This window comes from Pan troglodytes, chromosome 13, assembly GCF_028858775.2.
Source record: "Pan troglodytes isolate AG18354 chromosome 13, NHGRI_mPanTro3-v2.0_pri, whole genome shotgun sequence".
Taxonomy (NCBI): domain Eukaryota; kingdom Metazoa; phylum Chordata; class Mammalia; order Primates; family Hominidae; genus Pan; species Pan troglodytes.
The window spans coordinates 76,976,264-76,995,308 of record NC_072411.2 but is presented as its reverse complement, the minus strand read 5'-3'; the positions used below and the strand labels follow the sequence as shown (position 1 = coordinate 76,995,308).

The 19,045-nt window shown below is 35.4% G+C and overlaps 1 protein-coding gene across 9 annotated transcripts in view; it reads left to right on the top strand.

Moving 5' to 3' along the window:
• CHN1 (chimerin 1) overlaps positions 1-19,045 on the top strand; it is a 206,801-nt gene that overhangs the window by 48,344 nt on the left and 139,412 nt on the right. For 7 of the 9 annotated variants that reach the window (XM_003309320.6, XM_063791315.1, XM_016950071.3 and 4 more), the window contains exons 3-4: positions 5,732-5,770; positions 12,997-13,052. In XM_003309320.6, coding sequence (XP_003309368.3) covers positions 5,732-5,770; positions 12,997-13,052 — 95 coding nt within the window. The remainder of the gene's footprint in view (positions 1-5,731; positions 5,771-12,996; positions 13,053-19,045) is intronic. The other 2 variants (XM_063791313.1, XM_054679957.2) reach the window with 1 other exon arrangement.

The following is a 19,045-nucleotide window of genomic DNA, read 5'->3' as shown; positions in this document are numbered from 1 at the left end:
GTTGATTGACTGTCCATGTGGTTCCTTAACTGATACCAGTGACCCAAAGCCCCAAGTTACTCTCTAGCTGGCCCCAGGCAAACAAAAATTATCTTTGAAGGCAAGGTCTAGACCTCTTCTGAGACAAGATTAAATTATTTACTACATAGGGTCCCAGTCTCATTGAGTGCTCCCTCCCTTCCTAGCCCCTCACAGTGGATCAGGAGGTACCTGGTCACCACCTCTTGTGGTTTGGAGCCCCACAAGGAAGTGGAGACACACATAGAATATGGGTGTCCTGTTATAAACTGGAAACTCGCTCCACGTCATACTCCTTAGGATTGAATTATAATAACAGCAGAATATCAAGGAAATAATAACATGACTTGAATGCTTACAGGCAAATTTTTTCTAGTATTAAAAATACAATTGAGTTAATTATGGTTTACTTATTAAGACAAACTTCAATATAATTAACCGCCCCCCCGCCCCCAACACACACACCCTAGCAGAGGCATTGTGGTCACTTGCAAATAATCACAGAGAAGTAAAAAATTAGAGTCATATGACCTGCCTGTTCCCGGCTGTGGCCAAGCAAGGCAGTTCTCTGCCTTGTTTCAGCTCTCACGCTGTAAACAAGTCCTCTTTTCATGGTCTTTTCAGGGCCACACTTTTTTACATTTTTGTGGGATTTTATTGTTGTTGTTCTTAGTGATTTTGCCATTTAAAATGGTCCCCAAGCCTCGTGCTAAAGTGCTGTCTAGACAGTGTTCCTAAGAGCAAGAAGGCTGTGATACATCTTTTGGAGAGTATGCATGTGTTAGATAAGCTTCATACAGGCATGAGTTACAGTGTTGTTGCTGTGAGTTCAGTGTTAATGAATCAACGGTATATACGAAATAAGGTGTCTTTAAAGAGATACACATATAACACAAGGTTATGTATTTAATGGTTGATGAAAATGTTGTGACCAGAGGCACACAGGAACCTAACCCTGTGTTGCCCCCAGGAGCAGTGGTTCAGTATTTGCTGCTAAATTCAGTGTTCGAGGTAACTTCATAGCATATAATTACTGTGAATAATAAGAAATGACTCTATTTGCTGCATTATTTCATTCATTATTCATTTATTCATGTAATCTGTTATTCATTCTTTTTTTTTTTTTGAGATGGAGTCTTGCTCTGTCACCCAGACTGGAGAGCAGTGGTGTGATCTCAGCTCACTGCAGCCTCTGCCCACTGGGTTCAAGCAGTTCTCCCTGCCTCAGCCTCCTGAGTAGCTGGGGTACAGGTACCTGCCACCACGCCCAGCTAATGATTGTATTTTTAGTAGAGATGGGGTTTCATCATGTTGGCCAAGGCTGGTCTCGAGCTCCTCACCTCAGGTGACCCGCCCCTCTTGGCCTCCCAAAGTTCTGGGATTACAGGTGTGAGCCACCACGCCCGGCCTGTTATTCATTCTTTGAGCAGACATATTTGTGTGTGTGTTTTGTTTTTTCATTTTACCATCATATATTCCTTCTCTGATGCTCTTTCTTTATGTAGATTTGAGTTTCTGACTTACATCCTTTTCCCTCTGTTTTTGAAGAATTTCTTCTAACATTTATTTTTGGCCAGGTTTGTTGTGTTGAGTTCTCTCATTTGTTGTTTTTCCGAGAAAGTCTTTATCTTTCCTTCTGATTTGAAGGATAATTCTAGTGGATATAAAATTTGGGGTTGTTATTTTTTCTTTCTTCAACATTTTGGATATTTTACTCCTCTCTCAATGCTTTTATGGTTTCTAGTGAGAAGTCTGCTTGTAATTCTTATCATTATTCTCCAATGGAAAAGTTATTTTTCTTCTTCTTCCAAGATTTCCTCTATGTCTTTAAGTTTTCCACAATTGTTTTTTAATTTTCAACTTTTATTTTAGATATGGGGATACATGTGCAGATATGTTACATGAGAATATTGCATGATGCTGAGGTTTGGAGTACAGGTCCTGTCACCCTGGCAGTGAGCATAGTGCTTAATAGGTAGTTTAACTCACCCCTCTGCTCACCTTCTAGTAGTCCACAATAGACATTGTGTCATATTTGTATCCTTGTGTGCTCAATACTTAGCTCCACTTATAAGTGAGAAGATAACGGTATTTGGTTTTCTGTTCCTGTGTTAGTTTGTTTAGGATAATGGCCTCCAGCTGCCTCCATATTTTTGCAAAGGACATAATTTCATTCTTTTTTATGGCTGTTTAGTATTCCATGGTGTGTACATACCACATTTTATTTTATTTTATTTTTCATTTGTTTGTTTTTCAATTTATTTATTTATTTCAATAGATTTTTAGGTGGTGTTTGGTTACATGAATAAGTTCTTTAGTGGTGATTTCTGAGAATTTGGTGCACCTATCACCCGAGCATTGTACACTGTACCCAGTGGGTAGTCTTTTATTCCTCTCCCCGTCCATCCTTTCCCCTCACTCCCCAAAGTCCATTGTATCATTCTTATGCCTTTGTGTCCTCATAGCTTAACTCCCTCCTATAAGTGAGAACATACGACGTTTGGTTTTCCATTTCTGAGTTACTTCACTTAAAATAATGGTCTCCAATTCCATCTGGGTAAGTTCACCTGAACTGCTGCAAATGCCATTATTTCATTCTGTTTTATGGCTGAGTTGTATTCCATGGTGTGTGTATATATATATGTCTATCTATATATCTATATCTATATCTCTATAGATATATATAGATATATAGATATATATCTATAGAGATATATAGATATATATCTATAGAGATATATAGATATCTATAGATATATAGATATATATCTATAGATAGATATATATCTATATATCTCTATAGATAGATATATATCTATATATCTATAGATATATAGATGTATATACCGCATTTTCTTTATCCACTTGTTGATTGATGGGCATTTGGGCTGGTTCCATATCTTTGCATTTGTGAATTGTGCTGCTATAAACATGCGTGTGCAAGTGTCTTTTTCATATAATGACTTCTTTTCTTCTGGGTAGATACCCAGGAGTGGAATTACTGGATCAAATGGTAGATCTACTTTTAGTTCTTTAAGGAATCTCCACACGGTTTTCCATAGTGATTGTACTAGTTTACATTCCCACCAACAGTGTAAAAGTATTCCCTTTCACCACATCCACACCATTTATTATTTTTTGATTTTTAAATTATGGCCACTCTTGTAGGAGTGAGGTGTTAACATATTGTGGTTTTGATTTGCATTTCCCTGATAATTAGTGATGTTGAACATTTTTTCATGTTTGTTGACTATTTGTATATCATCTTTTAAAAATTGTTTATTCATGTCCTTAGCCCACTTTTTGATGGGATTGCTTGTTTTGTTCTTGCTGATTTGTTTGAGTTCCTTGTAGATTCTGGATATTAGTCCTTTGTTGGATGTAGAGATTGTGAAGATTTCTCCTATTCTGTGGGTTGTCTGTTTGCTCTGCTGATTATTTCTTTTGCTATGAAGAAACTTTTTTATTTAATTAAGTTCCATCTATTTATCTTTGCTTTTGTTCCGTTTGCTTTTGGGTTCTTGGTCATGAAGTCTTTGCCTAAGCCAGTATCTAGAAGGGGTTTTCCAATGTTATCTTCTAGAATTTTTATGATTTCAGGTCTTAAATTTAAGTCTTTGATCCATCTTGAGTTGATTTTTGTATAGGGTGAGAAACGAGGATCCACTTTTGTTCTTCTACATGTGGCTTGCCAATTTTCCCAGCACCATTTGTTGAATAGGGTATCCTTTCCCCACTTAATGTTTTTGTTTGCTTTGTTGAAGGTCAGTTGGCTGTAAGTATTTGGCTTTATTTCTGGATTCTCTATTCTGTTTCACTGGTCCATATCCTTATTTTGATACCAGTACTATGCTGTTTTGGTAACTATGGCCTTATAGTATAGTTTGAAACTGGGTAATGTAATGCCTTCAGATTTGTTCTTTTTGCATAGTCTTGCTATGGCTGTGCAGGCTCTCTTTTGGTTCCATATGAATTTTAGGATTGTGTTTTCTAGTTCTGTGAAGAATAATGGTGGTATTTTGATGGGAGTTGCATTGAATTTGCAGATTACTTTTGGTAGTATGGTCATTTTCACAATATTGATGCTATGCATCCGTGAGCATGGGATGTGTTTCCATTTGTTTGTTTCATCTATGATTTCTTTCAGTAGTGTTTTGCAGTTTTCCTTGCAGAGGTCTTTCACCTCCTTGGTTATGTGTATTCCTAAGTTTTTTTGGTTTTTGTTTTTGTTTTTTGTTTGTTTTTTGCAGCTTTTGTATAAGAGATTGAGTTCTTGACTTGATTCTCAGCTTGGTCACAGTTGGTGTATAGCAGAGCTACTGATTTGTGTACATTAACTTTGGAAACTTTGCTGAATTCATTTACCAGTTCTAGGAGCTTTTTGGATGAGTATTTAGGGTTTTCTAGGTGTGCGATCATGTCATCAGCAAACAACAACAGTTTGACTTACCAATTTGGATGCCCATTATTTCTTTCTCTTGAAGCAGACATATTTGAACACTCTATGGGGTGCCAAGCAATTTCCACATGATTTAAAATTTCCATGTTATGTTCTTATGCCCACTATTAGCAGTCTTGCTGTAACCCTTTTTCTCAAAGTATTTGTGTGGTTTATGATAACACATTATAAATGAAGTGTGATATTGCAGTTTAAAGGTTGCAGATTGGAGGCTGAATGTCTTATATCTATGACCATTTTACCTGAGCTACTTGTTTAGTCTTCTCAATAAACTTTCTAGGGATTTTTTTTTGCTTCCTTGGAGATCAAAATTTTTGGATCAGTTTGCCTAATGGGTTCATGTTGGTTTCCAGCAGAGCCAGGTGATGTGGCTGGCCATACCTTTCTATACCAAAAAATGTTTCTGCAGTCGTGGCTATATAGTCTTGCAGGCAGAGCTTTTGACTGGCAAAAATTAGTCCCCAGCTATGCTTTACTGATGAGAAGCCACACAGTGTAGCCAGAAGCTACACTGGCCCCTTCTCCTTTCTCTGGTAACTCCACGTCCGTCATGTGTTTGTATTTCCATCTCTTTCCACTTCCTGTTTATACTGTCTCCTACATCTGCACTCAGGCAACATGAGGGGAAATGGACTTGAAGAGCAGATGTTCACCTCATGTTCGTTGTGGTTCCCTAGATACACTCTCTTCCATTGAAGTGTTTCTCATTTCCTGGTTTTGATTGTCCAGGATGTGTGAGGACGGAGATCTGAACCTTGCTGTTCCTTCTTTCTTCATGTTAGTAAAACCATGTACATTGGAATCCCCTAAATGTAATGGGGGAAAATAATAGAAATACTTAACTTTTGCGGTGATTAAAATGATTAATCTGGTGAATTTGACTGAAAAAGAAAAATTCAATAATTTTAGGGATCTTTCAGTGAAATAATCATTAAGCCCAAAGAAACAAAGCCTTTATTGACTATTACTTCAGTGATAGTAAGAAATGAGTACCAGCAGTAAAAGTTAACCTTGATGTTTTTATGTAATAAGCAATTGAATAAATACAGTAACTTTATTTAAACATCTTTGTAAAATTACTCCAACTAAGTAAGGACCAAGACTAAAGAAAAACCCTTAAATGCCCCTTAGTGCCTAGCACAATACCTAGAACAAATAGATCTCAACAAATATATATTAAATGAGTTAATGATTAAAATGTCTCATTTAAAATTTAAATATTCAGTAATGTTAATTTGATGTTTTTTCTTTCAGATACAGATGAATATAGACCTCCTGTTTGGAAATCTTACTGTAAGTCTACAAATAATTGTGTGGGTTATAGTACTTTATAAGTAATATAAAAATATGGGATTATTAGATAGAAATACTCATTCCATTTTGTACCCACTGTTGAAAAATTAATTTAAACAAGGTTTGGGAGTAGCATAGAAATAATTGTGGTTAAGTAAGTGTTTACACAAAGTCTGTACAGTATATGGTTTTCCGTCTGGAATGCATTTCATCCCTCTGAGCTTGCATGAATTCCATGTAGTGAAACTTGAGACCACTTGTTCAGAGTGGCTAATGAAGCTAATACAAGGAGACACTGAGAATTCAAACAGTCTAATTATTTTCAGGTCCTGATTCTTTATGTGAAGAAAGGAATATTTAAATGACAATAATTCAGGAGGCTATGTTGATAGAAAGAATAAGTGAAAAGAGGCAAAAAAAGGTGATCTAACTTTTAAATAATTACTTTCCCAAAACATAAGGGAGATACTTGATTCCATGCTGCTCTTTAAACTGCGTTAGGATAAATATTTCTTTTTAAACATCTAGGGTTTTAGTTCTTTATTTTCCTTTCCTTGTTTTCTAGAGAATATTATTTCACCAAGTAAAGGATATTTCAGATTTTAAAAGTTCAAATAGGGCTAATATAATCAAAATGGTTTTTTAAAATTTATGAATGCATTATTATGGAAAAGCACTATAAGTTCTTGTTTGTTGTTTCTGTAGTTGAATAAGCAGCCTAAGAAACCTGTTCTTTAACTATAGATTAACATCTTTGTAAATGCTGAGGTTTATTATAAATCTGATGATTGTAGGTTGCTGAAATTTGCTGACTGAAGGAACAGCAATTCAGATTCTCATTGGTCTTATGTTCTCAGAACAGATAATTTTTTTTTAATAGGTTGCCACTTTGGGCTAATTATAAGTAAAATATGAACAGTCTCTAAAAATATTGCCATAGATGCTTCCCCTCAACGCTGCTAGTGCCTTTTTCTTTTTCCCTTGGGAGTATAGTTATACGAATGTGTAAAAATGACTAATATTCTTTACCTCCTAAAGATTTTGTCTCATAATCTCATTGGCTGGAAGCCTACTTAAAATTCTTCTCTGGCCGGGTGCTGTGGCTCATGCCTGTAATCCCAGCACTTTGGGAGGCAGAGGCAGGCGGATTGCCTGAGGTCAGGAGTTTGAGACTAGCCTGGCCAACATGGTGAAACCCATCTCTACTGAAAATACAAAAATTAGCTGGGCGTGATGGCACACACCTGTAGTCCCACCTACTTGGGAGGCTGAGGCAGGAGAATCGCTTGAACCAGGGAGGCAGAGGTTGCAGTGAGCCAAGATCGCACCACTGCACTCCAGCCTGGGCAACAGAGCAAGACTCCATCTCAAAAAAAAAAAAAAAAAAAAAAAAACTTCTCTGCATTTTCTGGTTTTCAGTTTATCTTTATTCCCTGACTCTGACTTGCACCCTGCACATTTTTAATGTAAGAACATTTATGAAGCCTCAGACTATTATTGAGTTTATAGTGATCTTTTCCTCCATGAAAAATATCAATTAGTAAATGTAGTATATGCAACTGGTATTTTTTGTAGCTTCACATATCTCGCATGTCTTGCAGTAGCTATCATTTGTTTTAAAATATGGCATTTATGTAATCCCAACACTTTGGGAGGCTGAGGTGGGTGGATCACCTGAGGTCAGGAATTTGTGACCAGCCTAACATGGTGAAACCCGTCTCTACTAAATACCAAAAAATTAGCTGGGTGTAGTGGTGCATGCCTGTAATCCCAGCTACTTGGGAGGCTGAGACAGGAGAATCACTTGTACCTGAGAGGCAGAGACTACAGTGAGCTGAGATCGCACCTTTGCACTCCAGCCTGGACAACAACAGTGAAGAGCAAAACTATGTCAAAAAAAAAAGACATTAAAAAAAAAAAAGAGAGATAGGCTATTGCTTTGTCGCCCAGGCTGGTGTGTAGTGGTGCAATCTTGGCACGCTGCAGCCTTGACCCCCTGGGCTCAAGTGATCCTCCCACTTCAACCTCCTGAGTAGCTGTGACCACAGGTTGATTTTTAAAAATTTTATTTTGTAGACTACGAGGTCTCACTGTGTTGCCCAGGAAGGTCTCCAACTCCCGACCTCAAGTGATCCTGCCTCCTTGGCCTCCCAAGTGTTGGGATTATAGGTGTGAGCCCCTGTGCCCAGCTGAATCTTTAATAAGACTACGGTTCTGTTACGGAGTTTTATCATTTCTCTTAATGACTTCAATGTCTGAACTCCCCGTAATCATTTTAACAGTAGAAATGTGTAGGAAATTATTAAAATAGATATTTTATCTTTTGACTTTTTCATTTGTCACATGAAAAAAACTTCTGAGTCAAGGAAATTTTATAATTAAACTATGTTAAAAGCAAGTGGAAAAATCCTTTTTAGAAATTTTCTTATAAGATTATGATATTAATCTTCCAAGATTTGAGTATGTGCAAATTTTAACAAATGAGGAAACATAAAAATTGCAGCCAGGCTTGGTGACTCAGGCCTGTAATCCTAGTAGTCTGGGGAGACTGAGGTGGGAGGATCACTTGAGCCCAGGAGTTTGAGGCCAGCCTGGCCAATTTAGGCGGATCCCATCTCTACCAAAAAATAAGAAATAAAAACATTAGCTGGGCATGGTGTTGTACTCTTGTGGTCCCAGCTACTTGGGAGGTGGAGGTGGGAGGAACTGCTTCCCAGCTACTTGGGAGGTGGAGGTGGGAGGATTACTTGGGCCCAAGGGGTATGGAGGCTGCAGTGAGTTGTGATCAGTACTCTGAACTCCAGACCCTGTCTCATTCATTTATTCATTCATATTAAATAAATAAATGCATTCTAACGATGACTTTTTATGATCATATAGATGGTTAATGTGTTTGTCAAATTCTGATCTTAGAAAAAATGTGATTAAGTTGAACTTTTTGTTTATATTATCTTTTACCATTCAGTTTTACAGTTTTTACAACCAGCTCTAAATAATCTTCAGTAAGATGTTTATTAATTGTACCTTAAGGACTTCATCTCTTAGGAATCTTTACATTTTAGTAGGAAAAATTTTAAAGACTGACCGACCTGTTATACCCTGACTTCATCAATAGAGACTGGAATTTTAAATAACTGAGGTAGTAGGCATTGTTCAGTATCCTTAATATGTGAGCCATGACAATCTTAGGCCAGATATATATATAGTTTAGAATTGATAATTGACAATATTTTCTACTAATAGTCTTTGGGACCGACAAACTGTAATGCTTCAGCATCTCTGTGATGTGACTTAAATTTAGTTATTAAAAATTCTTAAAATGGTAATAAAATAGAAATGGGCTGAAATTTTAAAAATAATTAGGTATGTCAATTCATGTAAGGTGGCACACCCATTGAAAGCTATTCAAGGAGTTCTAATTCTTCACTTCTGTAATAGATCTATAAACGTAAACAAGATGATTTAATTTAATGTCAAAAGTTGCTACATGTTAGTGTGTTTTGTTTTTCTATCTTTGGCATGGTGGAATCTGAACAGCATTTCACAATTTGATTCTAGAAGAAACTTATTTTACCCATGCCTATCTTGTACTTCCTACTGTTAGTTCCATTGATCTTGTAAAAATGTAACTCTGAAGTCTTAAAAATATAAACCAATAGGGAAGTAAAATTAGCAAGAAGTCTAAGTTGTGGACTCTTTTTAAACAAATACGGTTTTGTCGCTTTTCAGTACTTATTGTGTGAATTAAACCAGGAACCTTACATGTAATAAATGAGGCAAGCAAGCCAGATTAGGACTATGAGTAAGTTGACCGTGGAGACCTTGTCTATAGAGAGTAGCTCAAAATTAGCTCCTTTTATTGTCATGTTAGACTCTGGGTTCATTATTGCCAGATCTGAGTTTTCAAAAGAGGCTGGATTTCTCTTTTGCTTTTGTTGTCCTTAAGTTTCTTAATTTTTTAATGTTAAAAACCTACTCAAATGTAAAAGACAGCAAACAAAACACATGTGGACCAATTTTGACTTCAAGATACCAATTTGTGATCTTTGGACTTGATGAACAATTTATTGTCTGTAGGGATTGAGAATTTCATTAATAAGTATATACGCATTGACACTTCTAAGGTGATTGAAAATATTAAGTACTTTAATCATATATTCCCTCATCTTGAATTTAGCTATTAATTTTTGGTGAATCATTTAATGATTGTGCTTATTTAAATTCAGCTGAGTTCCAATTCAAATTATCAAAAATTCCAAACTGAGAGAGAAGGACCTGAATTAGACCTCATTACTTTGTATAATTTTTTAATGATCTTTTTGATAGGTGTTTTTTGAATCCAAATTTGTTATATTTGTTATAAAATATCCAAGACTTGACCAGGCACAGTGGCTCACACCTGTAATCCCAGCATTTTAAGAAGCCAAGGTGGGAGTATCACTTGAGCTCAGGAGTTTGAGACCAGCCTGGGCAAGATGGTGAAACCCGGTCTCTATAAAAAATACAAAAATTAGCTGGACGTGGTGGTGTGTGCCTGTAGTCCCAGCTACTTGAGTTCTGCGGCATGAGGATTGCTTGAACTTGGGAGGTTGAGGCTGCAGTGAGTCATGTGTGTGCCACTGCACTCCAGCCTGGGTGACCAAGTGAGACACTGTCTCAAAAAACAAAAAAAAATTAAAAAAAAAAAAGAGTCTTAAAGATAGATTAACTGTTAGTAACCACTGGTAGCCAATCAGGAGGCATTTGTCTAAAAGTTCCTCGTTATGAAACAGAGCTTTATCCTTTGAGACGATTAGAAGGATTTGAAAGAAATTGAAAAGTAAATAACCTTATGTGACTTAATGTTAAGAAAATACTATATACCCTTTGAAACTCTGATGAAAGCAAATTTGAAACCCACATCAATTCTCATATGACAATATTGTCTCCCTTTTTTTCATAGTGGCTCATCTTAATGTATGCTTACTGAACAGGCAAATGCTTACTGCTGATAACCAGATACTACAGTATTTGTGCTTTGAGTCAAAATCGACATTTTACTTTCTGTATTAACTTTTAATGTTCTTCTTGACTATCATTCAGTTCTCAGAATTGGGTTTTCATAGATGGCAGCCCTTTCCAGAGCATTTTCTTGACAAAGGAAAATACCAATATTTTGAGAATTACTGATCAAAGTAGAAACGTGAACTGAATTTTTTTACCTTATAGGTACCGATATGGAGGAATGGACTTGAAGAATCTTTTTTTTTTTTTTTTTTTTTTTACATTTTTTAGAGACAGGGTCTCGCTATGTTGCCAGGCTGGTCTCTTGAGCTCAAACGATCCTCCCACCTTGGCCTCCCAAAGTGCTGGGATTACAAGTGTGAGCCACTGTGCCTGGCCCTTGAAGAATCCTTCTTTCTTACAAATCATGTTTTGGCCACTTTTAAGGAGGATGGATATTTACACATATCATGGGGTGATACACATGTACTTTTCATTATCAGGGCCAGACAAATTTGACTTTAGTGCTTTTTCTTCCCTTTTCTACCTCAGAATTAACTCCCTTTGTGTCATCTCTGTAACAATATATAAAACTATATTCACAGGAATATTTCTTATTAAGTCTCACAATGAAATATGGGTATCTAAAACTGTTTTAATGTATTACCTCTCTTAGGGATTTTTGCCATCAGGAGAAAAAGGTAAAGGAATACATTTCTACCAGTAGAATTTAAACATTCCTGATGAAGTGGCTTTGTGTTTGATTTTTAAACAATAAAGCTGTATTTTCTCAGTTCCTTTTAAATTATAGCATTGCCCTGATATTATGTTTTAGTGATGAACTCTAGATGCATCCTAGTAATCAAGTATTATTATAAAGAATTTTATGTGTTAATATCAATCACCTATGCATAATAATAAGTAGTCTTCATTGAGCATTTACTGTGTGCTAGGGACTATTTTACATCTTTCATATAAATTATTTATATCCTTAAGTAATCTGTGAAGTACAAACTATTATTAATCCCATTTTGCAAATAAGGAAAATGAAGGCATAGAATGCAGTGCTAGTGACAGAGCCCCAGTGTTCAGACTCCAGATGGTTTGGTTCAAGAGTTCAAATTCTTAACCCCAGTGCTGTATCCCCTTTGCATGGAAGTACTCACAGTTACGTGTATCTGTGTGTGTTCACTGTGTGTGTGTGTAGAGAGAGATAGTATATATATACACACACATTTATATATATATATATACACACACACACAGGCTAATTATGTATATGTGTATAGTCTAATTGTATTTATTCTATATATGTCCCTATGATGTATATGAATGAATGTGGTCAGAAGTAGAGTTCGTGTAATTATATCCATTTGAAATCTGAGTCATCCGTTATCTGACAGTCCCAGATTACTGGGTAGTTCGATGTTATGTTGACAAAATATCTTAAGTATTTAGAGTATTAAATTATATGTGATTATATATGTAGAAATAGAAAAAAAATCTCTAAGAGATAAACTTAGACATATATAGCCACACATCCTATTCATTCTTTTTTCATTTTAAATAAAAAAGCCTGAAGTGAGGCTAGAAGGAAGTCATGGTATCAGTATAATTTTCATTGATGCATTTTCAGATGCCTTAAAAATGATTCCCTCTTTTGGCAAGTTATTTGAATATCTGAATTCTTTCTTTTGCTATATTTGCCCTAGTTGAATAAGCAGTGGTAACTTTGGCTCAGACCTTTTGTTTTTAGGGGAAGAGGAAAATTATCTTTGAAGATAGATGTTTGCAATATAAATAGGGGAGAAAAACAGTGTGTTCGTTACCTTTAGCCTATAAATCTTGATTTTAGTTTCAAGCTTGACACTTAATAACATGCTTTAAATATATGTATATATAACCATTATTGGTTTATATCAAAGACATCCTTTAATATCCCCACAAAGAACTGGGGAAAATAAATGACCAGATTATGGAGAACAGAGCCAAATATCCAGCACTGACTTGTTATAAGGTAAAAAGACACTTGTTTGGATTATGATTTTTCTGTTTGAATTGCTCCTCGGCTTTCACTAAATGTAGTTTTGTTTACTTTCTTTGTTTTGTCCGTAACACAATTTAGTAAATAAGGTTATACCAGTTTTCTTGTGAACATAAAAAACAGCCAGGTTTTTATTTCTAATATATTGATAAGTTCTATGTAAGGGACATTGACACTTTTTGTTTCTACCTTCTCACAGTATATCAGCTACAACAGGAAGCCCCTCATCCTCGAAGAATTACCTGTACTTGCGAGGTGGGTGTAATGAAACTGCTACCAAAAAATGTCTCTCAACCATCTGTTTCCCAAACTTTCACCTTCTTCAGTGGCTTGGTTGTTTGTGAGATTAACCACTTAACACTAATTGATATGATAAAATTATAACTTGAATATATTTTTCTTAATATCCTTCTCATTTGATTTAACTTCCACTTTTTAGTGGACTGTTTGGAACACAGTATAGAATATGACCATATAGTTTTAAGGGTTGTTCGTATTCTTTTCAGTTAATTCATACATTGTGTTTTTATTGTTTAATATTCTTTTTTTAGAACAAAGTTTGGAGCCATCATTGTAGGATTATTGAATTCTTTTTTACATTGAAATAAGTATTTAACTTATGATTTTAAAAATGAACAAAAGATGTGGATAGTTCACCAAAAAAGATATGATGTATGACAATATATGTAAAGATGTTCAAATTTCATTGATAATGAGAGAAATGCCAATTAAAATACAGAGAGATCATTTTTACTTTGCAGATTGGCAAAAGTTAAAAGCTCAGAATATACTTACTTGGCAAGCCTGTGAGGAAACAGGCACTTACATTGCAGATTGGAATGTGACATACTATAACTTTATGAGAATTTTGTAGTATCTACCAAATTATACCTTCACCTGCCTTTGACTTACCAGTCCAAATTCTAGGAATTTATCCTGATGAACCACCTGTACAAATACAGAATAACATATGCTCAAAGTTTTTTATTGTAGGATTGTTAGTAATAGCAGAAAAAAACCTAAATATCTGTCCAGAGGAGACTGATTGAATAGAATAGAATACTAAAATAAGGAAGATTTCTATGTACTGATATGGAAAGATTCCCAGATATAAAATGTATATAGATATAGTAAGTATGGTTCCTCTTTCATATGAAAGAATAGAAAATAAAAAATATATAGTCTGGTCAGGCAAAGCAGGTCATGCCAGTAATCTCAACACTTAGCTAGGCACAGGTGAGAAGACAGCTTGATCCAGGAGTTCAAGACCAGCCTGGGCAACAGAGCGAGACCTTGTTCTCCACAAAAAGGAAAAGTATATTTGTAGATATAGTTTATTTTTGCAAAAGAGAAACACAGAAAGGATTAAACCAGAGACTGGTAAAATAATTATGATAATAATTATGATAAGGAGTGGATGAAGAGCACCTTATTTACATAATTATTATCATAATAATTATGATAAGGAGTGGATGAAGAGCACTGTGGAGGAAATAGAGATGGGAGTGAGATTTTTCTGAGTCTGATTTTTAGTCTGAGTTGTGACTTTTGAACCATGTAAATGGTCACGTATTGAAACAAAAAAGGTAAAGAAAAATGATTTTTAAAAAGCAAACCCAGCTGGGCGTGATGGCTCACGCCTGTAATCCAAGCACTTTGGGAGGCTGAGGCAGGCAGATCACGAGGTCAAGAGTTTGAGACCAGCCTGGCCAACATGGTGAAACCCAGTCTCTACTAAAAATACAAAAATTAGCTGGTTGTGGTGGCGGGCGCCTGTAATCCCAGCTACTCAGGAGGCTGAGGCAGGAGAATCACTTGAACCCGGGAGGCAGAGGTTGCAGTGAGCTGAGATGGGACCACTGCACTCCAGCCTGGGCAACAGAGCAAGACTCCATCTCAAAACAAAAACAAAAACAAAAACAAAAACATGTACACACACGCACACACACACACACAAGCAAACCCTAAAATTGAATACAAATAAGAACAAATGAACCTTACAAATTCACAGCATAATCACCAAAAAAGATAACTTAAATAGCTTTTATTTATTTATTTATTTAACCTTTTATTTCTTTTTTTAGACAGAGTCTTGCTTTGTCTCCCAGGCTAGAGTCCAGTGGTGTGATCTGGCTCACTGCAGCCTCAACCTCCTGAGCTCAAGTGATACTCCTACCTCTGCCTCCCAAGTGGCTGGGACTACAGGCATGTGCCACCATGTCTGGCTAATTTTTGTACTTTTTTGTAGAGATGGGGTTTTGCCGTGTTGCCCAAGCTGGTCTCAAATGCCTAAGCTCAAGGGATCCACCCACCGTGGCCTCCTAAAGTGTTGGGATTACAGTTGTGAGCCAGGGCACCTGGCCTTTTAAGTTGCTTTTTAAAAAATATTTTAAATTGACACAAAATAATTGTGCATATTTGTGTAGTACAGAGTGATATTTTGATACATGTGTACACTGTAATGATTGAGGGTAATTAGAATATCCATTACCTCAAATCTTTGTGTTGAGACATTCACAATTCTCTCTTGTAGCTAATTGAAAATATAAATTATTTGTAACTCTTATCTAGGATAATTTTATATCTATTAACCAACCTCTCCCTATCCTTTTTTTTTCTCTACCCCTCCCAGCCTCTAGATACCACTGTCTTGCTCATCTTCTGTGAGATCAATTTATTTAGCTTCCACATACGAATGAGAATGTGCAGTATTCATCTTTTGTGCCTTTCTTATTTCATTTATCATAATGTCTTCCAGGTTCATCCATGTTGCTGCAAAATGACAGGATTTCATTCTTTTTAATGGCTGAATGGTATTCCATTGTGTAAATAAACCACATTTTCTTTATCCATTTGTCTGTTGATGGACACTTAGGTTGATTCCATATTTTGGCTATTGTGAAAAATGCTGTAATAAACATGAGAACACAGACACCTCTTTGACATACTGATTTCCTTTTCTTTGGGTATAACCCCAGTAATGAGATTGGTGGATTATACAGTAGTTCTATTTTTAGTTTTTTAGTGGAACCTCCATACCATTTTCCATAATGGCTGTATTAATTTGCATTCCCACCATCAGTGTATGAATTCCCTTTTCTCTGCATCTTTGCCAGCATTTGTTTTGTCTTTTTGATAGTAGCTATACTAACTGGGGTGACATACTAACAGTGGTTTTGATTTGCATTTCCCTGATGTTTAGTGATACTGAGCGTTTTTTCATATACTTCTTGGCTTAAGTAACTTTTAAACATACTATTCTGACTGTACAAACTCAGAAATATTCTAAGGACAAAAATTGCAAAAGGCAGAGGTGAAAAGACAGCTTGAGCCCAGAAGTTCAAGACCTGCCTGGCAACATGGTGAGATCCTGTTCTCCATAAAAAAGAAAAAAAAAATAGTTTATTTTTGCAAAAGAGAAGCACAGAAGGATTAAACCAGAGACCAGTAAAACAATTATCATAAGGAGTAGATGATCAAACGTTCAACATGTGAACATTTACATAGTTCAAAAGTCACAACTATATAAAAGCAGACTTAGAGAAGTCTTAACTACATGTGTAGTAATCTTGAAATTATTTTGTTTGTAATATAGAGCTAAGAAATAATTTTACTGGATTAGGGGGAACCAGGGTTCTTAGGAGATATTAATGAATTAGGAGAATGGGACACAATTAGAAAGTATACTGTGGTATTAGTTTTGAATTGGTGGCATTAATATTAACTCATAGATTAAAAAAATTTTTTTTCTATCTCAGTCCAAGGAAAGGGCCTAGAAGCTCCAGTAAGAATGAGTATTTCCAGGGACTAGATTTTGGGTTCCAAATATGGTTTCCCACCAAAAGGAGGCAATGCTTTTTAGAGAAGTTCCTGATTTCTTAATGTGGGGCAAAGAGGTCCTGGAACATATTGTGTTGGAAAGCAAGAACGTGCTCAAAAACTGATGGAAACATGTCAAAAAGGCACAGGAGCCTATTTGAAAGTTTCCTACCATCAAAACTTGAAACAATTTGAACATCTAAAAGAATAATGGTCGGTATGGATTATAACACATTATGTGAGAGAGAATTTCTAAGTCCATAATTATACTTTAAAATTAAAAAAAAAACTCACTTTGTTACAAAGAGAAAAAATGGGGAAATATACAGTTGTTCTTTACAGAAGAAATGACACTTAAAATGTAGAAAAAATATAAAATTACAAAATCAGTAATTTGCACTAATGATTGACTCCAGGCAAGGATCATCAATCATTGGATGTTAAAACCATTGGATGAAAGGCTGTAGGTGAACAGGATATTTACATGGTCTCAAGGTATGACACCACCAATTATTTGTTAATTGCAAAGAGAAAAATATGCCTTTAAAGTGGAGAGATCTGGTGGTCAAACTTAGCATTACCTGTAGTGGGACAAACTGACATGTGTCTCCTGAAGTGATACAGTGAAACACACGGTATCACCTGTATAATATTTTTGCCAAAACTGTTTAACTTAAATCTAGTTATAAAGTATGAATCAGACAAATTCAGAATGTGTACCTTCCATAAGACATCTGCCCTGGGTTTATAAATAATGTCATTATCATTAAAAAAAAAACAGTGGTGGGATGATATAAAATTAAAGGAGACTAAAGAGACATGGCCATCAGATTCAAGGACCTTGATCGGGTCCTCAACTTATATATATATTGTAAAGCAATAAATTTTGAGTACAATTGGATAAATTTGAGTATGGACTGTATTAGGTAATGTGGAATCATAATAACTTTCCTAGATATGATACATTATTGAAAAATAATTACTTCTCGGCTGGGCGTGGTGGCTCACGCCTATAATCTCGGCACTTTGGGAGGCTAAGGCGGGTGGATCACGAGATCAGGAGATCAAGACTAGCCTGGCCAATGTGGTGAAACCCCATCTCTGCTAAAAACACAAAAAATTAGCCAGCCATGGTGGCATGCGCCTGTAGTCCCAGCTACTCAGGAGGCTGAGGCAGGAAAATTGCTTAAACCCAGGAGGCGGAGGTTGCAGTGAGCCAAGATCACACCACTGCACTCCAGCTTGGGCAACAGAGGAAGACTCTGTCTAAAAATAAATAAATAAATAAATAAAATTAATAAAATAATTATTTCTCTATTGATAAAAATGTTAAAATGGATTTTGTCATTGTGACTTCTGGTTTAAAACACAATATAGCTTTGAAAGTATATAATTAGTTAACAAAGAGAACCAATTTACAGAATTAGGCAGGAGTTTCATGGGATTGTCTTTTGAATGTCCAGTTGCAGTTTAGATATATGTAGATTTCCAGTCTGTGTATATGTAAGCATAGAATAAGTATGAGGTACTTGATTATTGCCTTTCATTGCTGCTCGCTGTGATCAAGGATGATTAAATAATTTGCATGTAATGGGAATTTTAAAAATGCTATTTAATAAAATGTTTCATTTTGTTTCATGTTCTGTTTACACATACTTTTTAAGTATGTGAGAAATTGAAAGTGAGAAATTGGCAGTACTTTGGAAAGTCCTGAAGTATTTATTAGTAAGACTATTATCTTTATTGAAAAATAGCTATATTATTCCTTTCTTAAAATAATTTGAGACCTCACAAATGAAGACATAATAAAAAGAATAAAGAAAAGTTGAGGGAATAAAAACAGCAAAATGCCAGTAGATTGCAGTGCTGATTGAGGCTCAATGTAATTGTGTGAAAAGTGTTTCACAGTTATAAAGTATATGAAACTCTGAAGGCCAGTATGATCCAGTTTTTTCCTGAATTAAATTGTTTTAAAAAAATTCATTTGGTGTGACATTAAGGTACGATAAATCAATGGAACTCACTTTTGAAGAGCTAAGCTGATGTAGTCACAGTAGATAGCTTTCTGGTGATTCACCTTGATGCAAAGACACAAGATAGAATAAGATACTGGATGAATTGATGGATGTTAGAGTCTCTGAAAATAATTTCCTTTTATTTACCTTTGCTCTGTGATTGATTGAATGCTGCCATTCCCTGAGGAACTAGACCATTTATTTGTATTCTCTCCTTTGGTTAAAAGCAGGCATGAAAGCATTGAAAAACCAGAAAAGCAAATTGTACAATTGACATTTTCCTACTTAAATTGAGCAATGTATTCATCATTTCCACTTTGCAATATAAAAAATGTTTATTGTATTAACTTTTCACAATATTTTGTGAAATATTTATGTTTTACAAAAATATAGATTTTTTGTAAATATTTTATG